The 17574-nt window shown below is 36.0% G+C and overlaps 2 protein-coding genes and 1 long non-coding RNA gene across 3 annotated transcripts in view; 2 read left to right on the forward strand and 1 right to left on the reverse strand.

Annotated features, from left to right (window-relative positions):
• Positions 1-2087: 2087 nt before the first annotated feature.
• LOC132909385 (uncharacterized) lies at positions 2088-3710 on the forward strand. The gene is made up of 3 exons (XM_060964189.1): positions 2088-2264; positions 2517-2678; positions 2762-3710. Exons 1-3 carry the CDS (start codon positions 2198-2200, stop codon positions 2989-2991), a joined length of 459 nt encoding a protein of 152 aa, XP_060820172.1. The 5' UTR covers positions 2088-2197; the 3' UTR covers positions 2992-3710.
• Positions 3711-3737: 27 nt separating this feature from the next.
• LOC132909371 (uncharacterized) lies at positions 3738-7872 on the reverse strand. Its single transcript, XM_060964174.1, has 5 exons — positions 7730-7872; positions 6786-7129; positions 5643-6197; positions 4922-5258; positions 3738-4828 (listed from the first exon to the last, which is right to left on the reverse strand). The coding sequence occupies exons 2-5, from the start codon at positions 6990-6992 to the stop codon at positions 4704-4706; spliced, it is 1224 nt and encodes a 407-aa protein (XP_060820157.1). The 5' UTR covers positions 6993-7129; positions 7730-7872; the 3' UTR covers positions 3738-4703.
• Positions 7873-10128: 2256 nt separating this feature from the next.
• The window catches only part of LOC132909389 (uncharacterized), a 33756-nt gene continuing 26310 nt past the window's right edge, over positions 10129-17574 (forward strand). The window contains exon 1 of the long non-coding RNA XR_009658530.1: positions 10129-10571. This is a non-coding gene — a long non-coding RNA (uncharacterized LOC132909389). The remainder of the gene's footprint in view (positions 10572-17574) is intronic.

A 17574-nucleotide genomic window follows, 5' to 3' on the forward strand; every position in this document is an offset into this window, starting at 1 on the left:
GGCCACGTCTGTAGAATGTATTTTAATACCGATCTTCTATAGAATAGTACTGGTCGAAGGATATGAATATGGGTCAATTGTTACGCACCTTTTATGAAATGGCAATAAAAGATACGCGACAAATGTGGAAGTGCAATGACGTTACGGCTAGAAATATCTAGGATGATTCAGTGATAATCGTAATCTTGACTAAACAATCTAGCAAAAATGTGTATATACCGTTTGATCGATAAAATGACGAGATTTTTTGTCGAATGATGATCGAAGGACATCCATCGATTGATACTTCACGAATATGCGAATGTTTCGTTTTTCACCGCGAAGCGATGAAGAAAGGGGTGTCAGGTTGTTTGGAGACATCAATTTGCAAATGTCGATCAACAAGGTAACTATTAACGCAACCGGGTAATTCGAAGACCCATTCTTCCGGCAGCGGGATGAGAAAAGACAGGCCAGGGTCGTTTGAAAGATTCGGTTTAATGACACACGCTGTTCCCTAGCGGAGTATGTTTGTGGTTTGACCACGCCCAAACCTCCGTGAAGATTACACGAAATTACCCGATTTTTGGGAAAAAAGCCGACCTCGAGCCGCTCTTGAGACGGTTGATTTTATAGCAAGAATAAGGACCATTTTTCCTCTCGAGAGTGGCCTTGATACCAAACACGAATCATGAGCATTCTTCATGTTCTTTGTTGTTTATTTTCGGAAACATCGACGCTCGTGTTGAAACATCGACTCGTAAGGATTGATGGACTCGAAATTATACCATATGTTTTAAGTTTTCAACATTTTACCGGTCGTTGGTATCGTTTAATTGAAACAGCACCATCCATGGTGGAAGAGTCTGTTGCTTTCGGAATTAATTCCCACGCGAACAACCGCGAGACGAGACAGGCTCGCGTCCTGATCGTAGACCCGTGTCCTTTTAAAGTTAAAGAGACGGTGAATGCCGCAGGAACCTAAGGGACATCGGTATATAAATCAACGTCTGTGTCGATGCGAGCAAAAGAAAGAGAGAAAGAGGTAGACAACGAAGAGACGCGAGCCGCACACAGGAGAGTCGAGACTCTCTCGGCTACTTATGCTAATGCCGGCAAATCAATTTATTTATATTTATTTATAGCATTCAAATGTTTCCTCGGGACCGAGCTGTATCTTGTTCCGTTCGCGGACCACCCGCAAAAGAGAATCAATTCTGTTACGGGCCACGGATAATCGTAGGTTTCCTCTATGAAGACAAGCTAGAAATCGACATCATATCGTTGAGATTTCGGGTATTGTTGAAGCCCAACTTGACCCGGAAGTGTGACGGTATGATTACATATTAAATCGAAATTTTCAAAAATAATAAGACTTCGAAAATTTGAGGGTTTAAATATTTGGAAATTTCAGAAATTCTAATATTGATATTTGAAAATTCAGAAATTTGCGAATTGAAAAATCCGGAACGTTGTAACTTCAGAAAATTAAAAATTGAAAATTGGCATGGATTTTTTATCATGTGTATATATCGCGCGTATCGAAGATAAGAATAATCCTCAACGTTTGTTAAATATCAGAGGTTCGTGTTCGGATAAATTGTGCATTACGAGGCTTTCAATTAACTGGTATGTTAATCGTTGTTTCGTGGTGCATTCTTTCGTGACTAGACTTGTGACTATTAAATTAAGACTGTATTTCTTCGAATGCCTCATATATCGGGCGCGGTCTCGACTCGGAACCTAGTCACGTGACCCGAAAGAAGACGAATTTGTTCGAACTGATCAGGTGCGTACAAACTACTGTAATTCTATTACTAACTTACTTTATTTTTTGTAAATATGTTAATGAATTATTCATTATATCCGTAAAAATTTATATGTGACTCACATTTTGATATATTCTTCTGTTATACATAAAATTATACTAAATTCTTCGGTATGCAAGTTTGATTTAAAACAAAATATATTCAATTGAAAATAAATCTGAGATTTATTTCTTTTCATTTACAATCGAACTATATAAGATTTTTGATGATTCATTCGTAACTTGTAACAGTAGAATATTTTCGAGTATTAGCACCAGCCCTATTACGATATTAGTTCGTTAGTGGCGTTGTCGTTGTCATATGTAGGCGTGTGCAGTCGCAGTAATTAGTCGTTACGACTTGACGTGAGTTTCAAAGTTCTCGTAAAGTGATCTTCAATATCTAAGAAAATGGCAAACGAAACAAGTTTTCCTATTTTAGTAACAGTATTATTCGTTTTCTGTTGTATTCAGCAAGGTAAATATTGCTCTGTACAATTTATCGTTTAGTTTTCCTTCTTAACCTCAACATATTTTTAAGAGATAAATTATGAAAAAAAGAAGTTTTATGCAATTTCTTTGTATTATTAAATTACTAGTTGTATAAAATATTCATCGTTCTAATATATTACGTATATATGTATATATAAATATTTTATTACATTAAAACAATTTCGACAATTTCACTTTATAAACAAATGATAGTAATTGCTCCTGTGTATTTTTACAGGACTATCTATCAAATGCTGGGTTTGCAGATCCGATTCTGATCCAAAATGTGCAGATCCATTTGACAATACCACTGTACCCATAACTGACTGTAAACAAGAACCTGACTTAGAGCATTTGCCAGGTGTAAGGCCTACCATGTGTCGTAAAATTCGTCAAAAAGGTGTGTTAATAACTCCAAAATTTTTCGTAGCAAATAACCTTTTGCAGGAATTGTTATAAGTTAGACTTTATTTTTATTCTTAGTCAACGGTGTATGGAGATATTTTCGTAGTTGTGCGTATATGGGAGAACCAGGAATTGAGGGGGATGAAAGATTTTGCCTTATGAGGACAGGGACCTATAATATATTTATGGAATATTGTACTTGCAATAGCAAAGATGGCTGCAATGCAGCTTCGTACAATCACAGAAGCATATTTGCTTCAATTATAGCTTCAGCAATTTCGTTAAGATATGTACTTGTTTATACTTAATAGCGTTGGCCATATCGACAGAGCTAACTAGACAATATATATTTGAACATATTTTTTTTACAACATAAAGATTCTCTTGTACTTACTAATGCAACATTCTTTTTAACAATCATATGATTTGAACTTCAGGGAAATAGAATATTCCAGTTACAAACTTGAGATCATACTCACTCAAAAACCATTTTGTATCATTGAACAATTCTTTTTTATAAGTGTTTTAAAGTGCCTCTCTGTGCCTTACTACCTACCGAGATGATAATTAACAAGATATTTTTAAGACAGTTTTTTGATAATTTAGAATATTGCAAAGATATATTATTATCTTCTCTCAGAGTATTGCAATTTTTTAGAGAGATATATTTTTATTATTATAGTATAATTTTTAATCCAAGCACATATATGCTTGTATCATACTTACTGTTTAATTTAGACTTGGTTAGTACAAAAGATTGAACATTATACCAAACAAATGTATTGAATAATGTTAATATTTAGCACAATATAGATAAGACTGTAAATTCTGTCCATTAGAAGTTTATAACTTTAGTATTAGTATGATACGATTGGGCCTTTTTGTATTTTTGTATGTATTTTCTAGAAGTGGTTAATGCTGCCACACAAATAAAGCTATGATTGCTTGCATAATATATCGTTCCCTTATATATGTTTTGTACATGTGTATGATAAAAAAGAGAATGAATAAAGCAATATGGAAAACATTCCGTGTAAAAAAATAAAAATCATCCTTTATGTATAACAACAGGTGTATTACATATAAAATATATCTCTGTCATACAGATGCGTGCGTTAATGATATTGTACATACAAATCTTTTGGTGTGACTGTTTAGACCTTAACGATATTCTTCGAAATACAATTAATTTCCATAATAAAATACATACGCAATTAATTGCAGCGACATAAATAATTCTTTAAACAAAGTACACTTATTTAAGATATAATACGTTAATGCCTACTGTCGAACAAAATTACAAAAGAAACAATGAGCGAAATATTTATCACTACCATTTCTACTAAACAAATTGAAAATCATCATAATGTAAAATATTCTACATATGTCAAAAAAATACTTTTCCATTGATTTTCTGATTCATCTTAAAAGTACATCAGAAGAGTGCTAATACAAAATAAAAAGTGGATCCGCTAGATTTAAATAGAGTAAAAACACATCGTTATGTCCATATTATACATCTTACTGAGCAGCTGCTAATTACCTGCTTACGATTTCCTCTGGCACAAAATTTACCGTATATCTTCATTTCTTCCTTTCACTATTAGGATTCGATGAATTTCGTATTCGTTTCTATTCAACGGTGGTAACCACTTATTTATTGGACGGTTCTATTATTCCGATCCTCGGCAGAAACTTTCACAAATCTGTCTTGGAATCGAGGACGGTTGTATAAAACAATCGATATGTACAATCAAATCGATAAAATACTTTTGTGCAAGTTGTCTTACAAAGAATGAAGAAAATAAAGAAAGCGGAATAAAAGTAAATTTCAAGAAAGAAATAATTTACAATATGAATGCCTTTCATATTCACAGATGTTCGCCTAACATAAGTATTCTTTGGAACGACACTATCGACCGTGCGCTTAGATATTCATAACATTCGCGCGAATCGAAAGTAGGTTTATACTCGAAGGAAAACTGAATAGACGTTGAAGTTTATTGATCTATTCGCGTTCTCATTCGAATGCCTGCCATTTCATTATCTGTTGTCCCGATTTCGCTAGAGCCTGTTTCCACTGTTCACCATAGGTTCCACCAACATCTGGTCCTATTACAAAATGACCAACAGTCGTTTTCTTTCCTGAAATAACATCAAATGTTCATAACTAAGAAACGACCAAACAATCGATAAAACTTATTCACGATGAAATTTCGCTCGAGCAATGTGGCTCACCTAATTTATTTTTCGAGACGAATTTAACAACGAAGCTAACATCCTTCAGTGCTCCCTGATACGGATTATCCGCGATCACTTTTGCCGAGTCTGGCGCGAATTTCATAGACACGCAAGGTGCGAAACGATCGCTTTTCCAGAAATGAGTCACTCTACCGTTGTCTACAACAGACATCTTGATATACATCTGTCCTTTCAAGGCTTCATGCTCGTGCATCGTCTGTAACGAACATCTCAGACGATGCAGAGATAGCGTCAGTTTTTCGCTACCCTCTTCATTCTTGTCCGTCTTTTCTTGACACAATGACAACTCCACTTGGCCTTTCTTATTTTCCTTCTATAGCAACGATAAAGAAAAACTACTTAGTATAAACATGTCCTTACTCCAAAATTTAGGCACAATATCTATTTGACTCTTTCACGTCCGATATTATGTATATGCAACATTGTACTCTTATATGTTATTAATTAACTAAGAGATAAATATCGATAAATGTATGTTTTCAGTAAAACTGGTCTCAAATTTCAATACATTGTGTCTTTTGTATAAAATGATTCGAGGAAAATATATTTTTTTATTAATGACTGATGAAAAATAATTTTTCTCACAGGAGGAGAATTGAGTCTTGAAACGATTAATGAAAAAGAAAAAAGGAAACATGGTATAATATACATAGTATAACGTGGTATAATAATATGATATATGTATGTGAAAATTTACCCTCTCTTCAGCTCCAGAAATGCCACTAGCAATTGGTCGCAATGGCCTCCACATATCTCCAGTCGACACATCACTTGGGTGTTTTGCTTTGTGTGGCTTCGAGGTGAAGTTTTTCGGATCCAGGGAAATCGTCGTGGCGCCTACAGTTCGTCTCTTATCAAACAGTTTCCTTTCCGTGGTTGTACTGTCCGCAGATTTATCCGATCCCTTATGAAACAACTGACTGAGTAATTTATTCTTCGTTGGCTCCTGATTCTCCGAAGAGGCACCCTGACCATCTTTTTTCTTGTTCCCCTTTTTTGAAGAGTCTTTAGTAGAAGACGAGGTCTTCTCTTCCTTCTTCTCAGTCGCTATCAATGGTTTGTCCTCGAGAACCGCGTACAAAGTCGCCACGATGAATCTGGATCCACTGATTTCTTCTTCTACCACTTTTGTTTTACCAAATTTCTGTTTCGTCTCTTTGCGTAGAAGAAACGTGAATTCCTCGTTCCATTGCGGCCACGACTCGTTCTTCGACGTTGTCTCGAACTTCTCCTTTCCCGGTATTAGCTTCACCTGGAATAGAAGTGACTTACTTTCCTTCCTGTTTGAGTTTTTGCTTTAGATATAAACAGTTCATAGTGGAGTGAATGTTAGCTATAACTGCAGTTACTTCGATCAAGAATATTTCCGTTAAATTTGTGTGAAATATTCGAAACTTATCAGGGTAATGAAGTCACAAATGGGTCACGTGGAATTTTCATTCTACGCCGTTCCCGTAGTTATTACTCACGAATTTTACATAATTACATAGCCTGGCAACATGAAAATTCCTTTCAAGTTACGATCAACATCATTCTCCTTTCAGCGTACAAAGGAAACAAGAAAACCCATCGCAGAAATAAGACGACGGCAAGTGCATCGAGCCAGAGTCTCGACTTCAACCATTATAATTTATTTTATTTCAAACGTATCGTGCGGAGATAAGGGGACGTTGTACGATTCCCACACGACGTTATTGTCTTCTAAGATTCGTGAGTCAATGACGGTTTTGATGTAGGCGCGCAAGTTTCGTGCGATTATTTCATCGAGTTACGTAACTATAGATAATGATGCCAAAGATGATAGTCTGACCACCTAGATATCTAGTCCATCGTTACATACCTTGACTACGTAGCTGTTGACGCGTGTGAAGCCAAAATTCTGTGGCAAGTGACGAGCTCCCAGTACCGTCACATGCAGCGCTTTCTCGTTGATCGAATGAACGATCCTAATGCCCACTTCCGGTTCCAGATTCACCGTGCGATCCAACGGCGTGGACACGGTCTTCAGCCCCGTGTCTATAAAACTCTTGATCTTTGCCAAAGCCATTATGGACGTTCACTGTTGGATGTTCTCGATAAATATATGTCTTCTTATCGATCTCGAGCGATTAATAATAACTCATGGTTGGAGCAATGACAATTCATGAGATCATCAATAATTCAATATCCCTTAACAGGTCGTTACTGCAAAAGAGAAAGTAAAATCTCGTCAAAATTACAAAAATAATAATATGGAAGGCAATATCTGGGTACTCCAAAACCTCTACTAAACTGCTTACTTTCGTTATCTATCATATGCTTTAATCGATAAACAGTCGTGTTTTTTCCGCTTGAAGCCGACTTGCCACGAAAGCTATTGACAATAATCAAACGCCGGTGTTTACCGCGGTTTGGTGCAACGCTCTTCGCGGTTCTAGACGACCGATAAGACCCCAGCGGAAACAGTTGAGCTGCGATCAACGTCGATGAGTAACGGTAAATTTCAAAGTGACTCGCTGATCGTTGGAACAATATTGCAAAGTTAGTCTGTCTCCTTGACAATCTCTTAAACTTCGAGCAAATTCGATCATAAAAACAGGTGATTATATCTATCAGCTGTTCCATTGAACGTGCTCCATCCTCATAAATATAGAATTTCAAGTTATAATAAGATCACGGAAGGAATTTATTCGAGGAACTGTATCTAGCGATCGAACTTTCTCCAACCGAAGAAAATTGTCCCGGTCACCGGGCGTTGTCACCTGTTCTTCGGGAGAAAAGTCCGCTTAGAAACAGCGTACGTACCATAGTCATGATGATTTCGACCGGCTGTGAAGCGTGGCTTGAAACTGGCAGTCGAAGCTCGAAGAAACTGACCGGTTTCTCGATGAAACGTTGCCAAGGAACGTTCACTAGGCGCGTTTATGACGATTATCCAGGACGAACCGTCAGATCACCGTTTCCATGACCACAAAGGCGAATATAAACACGTAGCAGGATAAAGGTTGCGTGTCTTTCACTGGCCATGCACTACATCGCCACGCGGCTCGATCTCTTCAGCTCTGTTACGCATCGTGTGGCTGATTTGAGATAAGACTATATACGTCACTAAAAATTACTAGAGTTTTTGTCTAATACGTAGACACACGCGTGCTAGGAATTAAAAGCAATTACACGTTGAATCGTTACCTAGAGCTTCGAACGACGCGCTACCGTGGTATGCGACCGGCGCTCTCGCGTGGGTTCCCTTTATAAGGGGGCAAACCGACTGCAAGCCAGGGACGGACTATTTTGAAGGTACTATTGTTTGGGCACCTGCATTACTGTGTAGAATTTTGATTCGTTCGAAAGATTTTAGCAGTTTTGAGGGAAATTGTGGAAAAGTTTGTTTAAGTTATAGATATGAACGACAAGTTATAAATATCATAGATATTATAAATGAAACAGATATTATACGTTATAGATATAAGTATAAAATTACACACAAAGGAACTACTAATTGATGAGATTGATACAAAAAGTATATTTTGACATTTATATTATTATTTATTAAAGCGTGTTATTATTTATAATAAGGCACATTAGTGTGATCGACAGGAATGATGTAATCTACATCGAGATTATTCTTCAATGAATATTATTACGTTCAACGTTTCACGATTTGTAATTCAGCATATGTTTCTATAAATATTCGTATAATATTTATTACATGTGATATGTAACGTGTAATACAAGTTGAGATGGCAGATAAAAAATAGATTTGTTATTTGGCTGCAAATATTCATAAGTGTTTAATTTTTAAGCAGAAATGTATTTCATTCATTAGAATAGGGCATTTAAAGTTATATTCACGCTCCTGTTGCAAAAACTGGCCAGTCGTACTAAAGTAGAGTCACTACTCGTACACTTCATCGTATAATCTTTATAGACTTTACTGGGTTCCTGACGCCTGTTGCGCACACAAGGTCGCGCATTGATGTGTGTGTGAATGTTTGTAACAGTATGGTTACACGTACGCGAGGTGTATGCGTGAGTAAATACGACGTAGTGAATGAGAGTGTATAAATACAATGCCGTAGAAACGACAATAGTAGCCCTTCGTCTCGTAGTATTCAAGACAATTTTAAGTGTATTATGTTAATAAATTACATAATCAAATTAGATTAGGAAAATCCACGAGAAATGTAGATATGTATTAAAAATATTTATATTATGACTTTTTATTTATGTCACTGTTTAATCAGTTTTTTAAATATTTTAATTAATGTTTAACCGGTAGATTTTGAATAATTAATAATTAGAAAGATTTAAATGCTACTTTTATTATTAAAGGAAGTAACGAGAAAGATTGTGATTAATAAAAGAACGGCATATCAAATTGATGCGTAGTAGATCTAATTGTAATGTATAACAATATCAGAGACAAACAACAGAATTCCATATGCATTCCATAATGTAGCACAGTGGATTGTGTCGCATAAAAAACTAATCGTGAGTATGATCGCGACATCATGAATAGACGTATAAAATGCAATATATATGTATATTTATTTATTTATTTGTTTATCTTTGTCCGTTTAATTTACCTAGTTATTATTGAATTTTTAAAACAGTATATTCCTTTCAGTTTCATCCCTTGCGATAGCTTTGTGAATCTAGATAACTATTTATGTATATTTTCCAAACATTTTATTTCAATTATATGAGATTTGTTTTTCATTAAAATTGTGGCATTATTCGTTTGTATTGCATTGACAATTTGTTTGTAACTATTTAAATTATTTCTAGTCAAGTATAATTGTCTATTAAAAAAATGATTTACATCTTTAGAGGTTTTAATACGTGTCAGTGTGTCTATTAGCATGCACTTAGAATGTTACTCTACGAATAATAAACTACATTGATCACACGTGATGACATGCAAGGATACGTTTAATAGACATATTGACCTTCGTTGCTCAGAATCTTTTGCTGCCATGCTTAGAATTATTGGGGAAGAGTATTTGTTCTTAAAACGTAACGATACTGCTTCAAAAATTACAACAAAGTAACCAGTGAATTATTACAGAATCATATTCTACAATCTAAACTTTTTAATTTCATTTTTTCAATCGTGTTAAATTAATCTTAAAGTACTTATTAGTTTAATCCTTTGAATAAAATAAATTTCCTGTATATCTATTTGAAATTTAAAGTCAAAAATTCGACACAATGTTGAAATATATAATTTTAGCGATCAATGAAATATATATAACATTCTAGGTTTCAACATTGTCTTCAAAGGATTTCCGGTTCGACTTTAGGTCGAACGCTTCCTACGTCCGTCGCTAGATGGCTCAACTTATCCTCCAAACCCCTACTTGCCCCTACCAACCCCAATAACGACCCTCCCTCCTGTGAACAGCTGTTCTTCACCGCCATGGCGCACGCGACTTCGTGGCATCAAAAACGCTCTCAACGTTTTCGACTTTACCGGTTCGAAACGGTGTTTACGTGTCCCGCGTTATTGCATTTCGCGTCACATTTTCGGTCATAGAACAATTCTCGTGTAGAATGAGTGCGGGAAAAAAGTGTTCGTGTGTTGTGTCAAAGTGAGAACTTTAGGTTTTTCCATTCGCAAGGTTCACCGGTTCGTCACATCTGAGAGGTAAGTGACGTATTACCATTTGATATTGTTTCTATTTACATATAAATATGAATGTTATACACATAAGACGAATATTTCACATAATATGATACATATAGTATATAAATATGGAACATAATATGTATGTATGGCGCCCATAAACATATCCTTTGATGAGAGTGCAATTAGAATTCAAATATAAAGACTATTTGCGATAAATTCGATAAAACAATCGAGTGACTTTTGACTTTGAAGCATTGGCAATATAGTTTGATATATAATACTATCGTGGCAACGAGTGTCACTTTGTAATTCCAAACTTGGCTGTTGATTTTGACATATGTCTATTGATATTGTCGGAGAATATATCTTTCCAAGGACATTCATTGCGACGTGACAGTGACAAAGACAGATCGATTTATGTAGTATGAAATAATCAGAATTCGTTTGGGGTTTTCTTATATCTGTACAATAATTTTATCAGAGTAATTATTCAGTAAGAAAACTAATCCTAACCAAAGCGTCTTGTAGGAACCATTATATTAGTAGGAATTGCTCATCCTGTCGTCAGGTGGCAGCACATGACTATATATTTGAATTGAAAGGCGGTTCTTAGTTGTCATGCTAGTACATAATTAATAATTCAAATCTATCTTGTCTGAAGTCAATGAGTATTTCTTTATTTTCATATCGAATCTTCAACTATCACTGTTTGCCTCCTATATAAATATAACAATTCAATTCCAATTATTATACATAATTTAATATAACGAATCAGATATATCTCTCAAACATATCCATTTATCAGTATATTAATATTATTTACATAAGAACAAAATACGCCAGAAATTATTCAACAATAGGAAGAAGAAACGAAGACCGGAACAAGACTGAAATCGTGGCGCATAATAACAATTTAAAACTACGTTACAACGTCTATCCGTTTTTCTTTCATTTTATCTGCAGGATGAAAGAGAGGACATCGAAGGAGAAAAACTTTTCGTTCCTTTATATAATTCACGTTTCTCGTTTCCGCGTGCATACACCTCCATCTTCTTCCATCACTTCGTTTCTCACTTTTCAAGCCAACCTCGGCTTATTTATTCGTTCGTCTATTTATTTCTTCTTCTAATAGCCTGAAGAACTTTAATCACAACCACATTGCTCTAGTTGTTCGCGCGTTCTCTCCGTTTCACCCTTTGTAATTTAATGAACTTAACGCCCCATTTTCCAGCTTCGCGAACCACCGTTTGTCTCGACGATGAATTTCATCCCCTCGTCTTACCTTTTCTCTCTTCGCGTCCCCGTTATAACGGACTCTTTTGTGTCGCGCAATTTAAAAGTTTTAGCCTCGGTGGTGGAAGATGTGCGAATCGAACCTGGAGCAGAGATCCGCAACTACCAGGCAATTGTATGCAACCGTTCTTTTCATTCCACGATGGATAGTCCTGAAATATAATTTACTTATCTGAATGTAGTAAATACACGGTGATGATGGACAAGATGCCATTGATCGTTATTTATGGAGCTGTTACTTGAGCTTTGGATGTATTTTGAATTTTATTAATTTGAAATTACTTTATTAATATACTTGACATGAAATATTCTTTTAATTTTCAAGCGAAGTTGGGAAGTTCCCAATTATTCCTTAACATGAAAGAGGCAGTTGATAAACAATGTTATTTCTAATTACACGTGTTAACGTTGATTCCTTAAAGTAAATTATTCTTCCTCAACATTATTTAAATTGGTATAGTGATCTCTTTCTAGAGATAACATAATCTCTCTCTAGAGATTCCATCTGTTTCTAAAAATTATGTACGCTGGTAGAGTGTCGTTTAATTTTCATCGTAGTTTACTCGAACAAACTGGTTCGGCTGAAATCTCGGCGAACAATAATCGTAACTCGCAATATTTGCATCGGCAATTGAATATTCCGTGGAACGAATTTCATTCGGTGGAAACCACTGCTACATTACTGCTGTTAGTAGTAACTAACTCGTTCGAAATATTCTAGGATACTTGACCAAAATTATACGAAAATATATGCGGCTGCCGAAACTAGCAGCGCGTCATTACCTGCATTTATCGCGCGTCGTTATATCACGTATCGTGAAACCTTGTTCAACCACTCCTTTGAGCCATGGCTCGGCCCTTCAAGTACATTAACCGCCCGGTGAAAAATGATTTCGTTACACGAGACGTATTATTCAGCTACGCGGGCGTAACGTTATTAGCACTCCGTCGGTTGCCAGCTCTCCCGGCAAGTTAACGAATTTCGACGGGGAACTTCCGCGGCCGGAACTTCGAAACGCGTTCGTAAATGTAATTCGCGGCTGGAAATTAAAAAACGCCCTGGTTATTCCGATTCACTGGTCCGTGAAATGCCTATTCGCTTTAATTAAGCTAGAGATTGGTTGATATTCCCATGAAACATTCTACAAATTTTACCATTCATCAAGACGGATACACGACGATCCTTCCAGTTTTACAAGCGTATGACGATGACTATTTTCGCGATGGATATTGTTCATTTTTCTACATACTGTTCGTTTACTGCAACCTAGAAGAGCGCGTTAGATTACTTGGGATAATTTTGTGTCATCAAATAGTTCTATATAAGCGATATTGGCTTGAAGTTTATCGATGTAAGCTTGACTGAATAAAACAGCGGTGAGTTGGTGACCTGTACCAGGAGTAAAGTTATGAGAAGAAACTGACCAACAGCAAGTGTAAGATTATGGATTAGCGAATGATATGGACACACGAAACCAACAGATTTATTGGTAATACTATTTTTGAGAATCAGGAAGTTTGTGAACGTGAATCAAATATCAATTGGGATACTATTACATCTTTTGATATTCCGTGTTCTTTTATAAAGATTTAGAAATTTTTATGTCTGATAACTGGCAATTATATTATCATATATTTTGGTGTTGGCATAGGTATAATACAAGCTTCATTAAAACTACCAATCCTTCTACTAGTTTGTCATTCTCTGTATTTATTACCAGCGTGTCCCGGCATATTTAGTTTCTCTTTGAATAGCTCGCACATCCCTTTAAGTGCATCATTACCTATTCCCTTTTGTGTCGACCGACTTTCCGTTCACCGATGCATCTCTTCTTCCCCAGTTTTCAACCGTCTCGTGCATAGTTCAAACAAAATGAATTGCAAACTGCCTGCTATTCTGACTGCAGCTTCTTTCAATTGTTTTTCTACGCCTCTTCCTTCTTTTAGATTCACCTCTGCAGGTGGCTGAAATTCGAGGCTGATTTTGTATAAATAATTAATAAAATAATTTTCGTATTCTTCTCAAAGATTTTCTCTAACGATTTTTAGGGGTAGTTTTGATTAGAACTTGTATTTTTATCGGCGTTTAAGTGTCCTTGGTTTTACGACGTTCTGTCGTAGTTCTCGATTGAAATAGAAAGAACAAACTGAATATCACTAATGAATATATGAATGAATAAATACGTCGCTCGGTTGGGATCCAGCAGGTTTGTGTACTTTGCCAATATGGAAGTTGAAATAGGGGCGTACGGTGATTCAGACGTAAGTAGAATGCTGAGTAACTTCTAGTCTGGTGTTTTTAGAAAAAACATCTTTCCTGAAGCGAATATACATTGGCTGACGAAAGTGTTCGGTTACTTAGCATAAAAATCTTTTATGTATATATTGTGTGTGTTGCATAAAACATTTTGAAATTTATTACTGCAATTAGACCATTATCATAATTATATGGGTAAAATTTCTACATATTTTCTCAAATTTCTTTCCATCTTTAATAATATAGTCGTGTCTCATTATAACGCTAATGAAATTTAAAACTGTTTCGTATAACACGCATAGTATATTCATAAGAAATATCTACAAGCGTTTGACTACTTTATATTTTTTAATTAAATCAATGCTGAAAGAAGAAACTAAAAGATGATCGAGTTTCGAACGAAAACTTTTCCATTTAATTGCAAAAGTCCAACAAACTTGCACAAACAGAACAGTTCCGGGACAAATCGCTTTTTCTCAGTAGTTTCGAATTTTTATTGGATTTTTAGAGTTAGCTGCCAGATACGATTGGCGTTCGGTAACGTTGATAGATGACAATTATCGCAAATAAACAATCGGCAGTAATGAAGGCGGGCCGATGAAACGCGCGGCAGCGACTCATCAATCGTCGCCGCGAGTGCGCAGACAGAAATTTCATTTATCGAGAAAGTTTAAATCAAACCGCCATTACTCACGGTGCCGCAACTGTGACCGGCCGTTTCGATTCCACCAAAAGCCAATTGAAATTCGTTTCGTCACCAAGCCCGTTGTATCGCTTCACCCTCTTCACCCCTTTGCCTTTTTAGCGTCTGGCTAACTGTTATTTGGAAATTTCTGAACGGACGAATTTTCGTTTCGTATTTTTTCGTTTCCTGTTCTTTCTGTTCCTACCAACAGGAATTTTTATTGTAGTGTCTCTAAGAGCGTGGAATGATAGGGGCATGAACCAGTTTCAATATTAAACCAAAAATATAATTCACGAACGACTAACATTCAGAAATTTAGGTATCTTCTTTTATAATTCTTATTTTGCGAAAAAGAGCGAGTATTTGTTACAATTTGTAAGTAATCGCCAAAAATTGCTATTTTTACGTATTTTCATGCCTTCTGCGTTTTATATGGAAAAATTGCTTGACGTCATTCAAGGTATTAGGTCGTCCGAAAAGTTTGTTTCGTTTTAGGAGGAAATAATGGACGCACAACATTTTTCGTTTTATATTATTTTATCGAATTACGTATGATCCATTTTGTTCTATCAAACTAAAAATCACAACGTTCGACAGATTTACATATTTGTATAAAGATGCGTTGTTGTAAAGACGTGTCTATAAAAGAAAGACACTTTCCGGACAACTTAATAGTTTAGACGATTATAAAATAGAATACAAAAGTACGTGGACTAGTTGGTTTCGATCTGCAGAAGACACGGGTCGCTTTGAAATTTGGAGTCGTTGAAAGTCCGAAACAAAATTGATTAGCAAGGATTATTCTTTTCAAAGAGAACGTTGATTGAATCGACGGTATCCTCTGGTTCTGCCGACCGGTCTGATTAAATTTCTCAGTTGGAAATGGGTAACGAGATTTCGGCGGAAGTGACCTGGATTGCCTGAAGGCAGCATAATACGCTTCTAAGTACGTCGTATTTCCTGCTGATTTCGGTCCCACGCGATTGCTATCTTCAAACGAGTCGTCGTTATTGTCTTGACCATTATCAATTGTCATTCAAATTACTCATAAGGGGTGCTTAGCAATCTTCTGAATAATGCTTAATATAAATTACTTAGATCCTTGAAACATTCTAATTTCTTAACATTCTTTCATAGCCGACCGATGATTAAGGAAACAAAATTGACTAAAATTATATAACCAGTAAGGATATTCTAATTAATGTGTGTGGTTCACGTTGAATTCTGCTATTCTATTTTCAAATACAGAACTAACTCTCTTTGCCATCAACCATATTCTACATATCACCAAATTTTCACGATTAGCGGAATAGCGATAAACTTTTCATTTCTTACTGTAAACGAAGCAACATCTGAAACGCTTTCAATATCTCAGTTTTAGATTAATATGTCAAAATTACGTCGAATTAGACAAGTATCTAGTAAATCACGTTAGTATATACGATTCGCACAAGATACTCGCAATTAAAGGATCAATCAATTGCATATGAAATTTTTCACCTTTGAATCTTTCCACAGTAGAATATCCTGTAAATACAAAAAGACACGGTTCCACATTAGCCATCATGACTTTATTAGGTTCCCTTGTCCGAAACGTCCAACCGATGAATACAGTTCCTAACGTTCGGAGAAACGAATTCATGGCCAAACTATGACGCTATTGGTCTTTCTGTTTCGAAAGTTCCATTTAAAAAAGCCTGTGCAATGGCCACGAGTATCCCGTTTCCTGCTCTATTGTCGATGATTTATTCAATCGAGAGGTTGTCGATATTTATCGTTCGGGCCCGGGTCTCTCCCTGGGCACGAGACACTCGATGAGATAAATCATATTATCGTGGACAAGTAGCGGCCAGTACGTGGCAATCTGTGCCGATGCCAAAACGGTCGGCCGCGTATGAACATGGAAATCATATTAGACTAAAACCACATTGCTTAATGGACGCCATCTGCCTTAATCCCATTATCCTCCGCAATTCATCACGGTTGCCCTTTTCCCTTGCCGATGCGATACTATTTGCTGTAACAACGAAGAACTGCTACCTATTGTTCTACCTTGTACGTCTAGCTCGCACCCTGTTTTCCTTTACCGGAAATGTTTGACGAGATGATTTTCCGTCGTATTCAAACGTCGAATTCTGACGGCTGTTGATGACTATTTAGATACAAGAAGCCAGATAACATATTAATATTCGATAGTCTTTCGAATTGCAATACTCTTTGGTTAGGGATAGTTGAATGAGAGTATTTAACAATAGCGTTTTAACTTTCCTTGCACAAAATTCTTGATAAAAATTGGGAAGAATATCGGAAGATAATGATTTGCATTAAATAGATGTACCACTGATGTTAGTTTCATCGATCTTTTAATTACTGGGAAGAATTAAACGAGAATACTTGAAGATATTGGAAAATTTTTCTTGCTTAGAATTCTGAAAGAAAGTGGAGAAAGTTATACAAGACGAGATAGCTGGAAGGAAATAATTTGCGTTATATATCACGTCCAGTTCCTTCGATCTCGAATCACATTGTCATTGTATAATATCATTACCGGCCGCGTTTTCTCTATTTTAATTATATTAATACATATTTATGAGATTCGTTATTATAGAATATTTCGCAGAGACTCGTGTCACTTACAAACGGCATCAGGGCATATTGCATCGAAGCAGAACAGCGTCTTTTCTCCTTTTTTTCACGACACGCTATACTGAACGTTGTCGAAACGCAAAACAACGTTCTCCATTCCGAGCCGGACAGATCGATCGATTAAAATGGCCGATGGACCG

Source organism: Bombus pascuorum, chromosome 7, assembly GCF_905332965.1.
Source record: "Bombus pascuorum chromosome 7, iyBomPasc1.1, whole genome shotgun sequence".
NCBI classification, from domain to species: domain Eukaryota; kingdom Metazoa; phylum Arthropoda; class Insecta; order Hymenoptera; family Apidae; genus Bombus; species Bombus pascuorum.

Bases quoted from the DNA above. Each gene is read 5' to 3' on its own strand.
- LOC132909371 (XM_060964174.1), bottom strand. From the start codon at position 6,992: ATGGCTTTGGCAAAGATCAAGAGTTTTATAGACACGGGGCTGAAGACC. The intron at 6,198-6,785 runs GTATGTAACGAT...CTTCTATTCCAG, and splicing joins TCAACAGCTACGTAGTCAAG to GTGAAGCTAATACCGGGAAA. The intron at 4,829-4,921 runs GTGAGCCACATT...ATGTTATTTCAG, and splicing joins CGTCTCGAAAAATAAATTAG to GAAAGAAAACGACTGTTGGT.
- LOC132909385 (XM_060964189.1), top strand. From the start codon at position 2,198: ATGGCAAACGAAACAAGTTTTCCTATTTTAGTAACAGTATTATTCGTT. The intron at 2,265-2,516 runs GTAAATATTGCT...GTATTTTTACAG, and splicing joins TTTCTGTTGTATTCAGCAAG to GACTATCTATCAAATGCTGG. The intron at 2,679-2,761 runs GTGTGTTAATAA...TTTTATTCTTAG, and splicing joins TCGTAAAATTCGTCAAAAAG to TCAACGGTGTATGGAGATAT.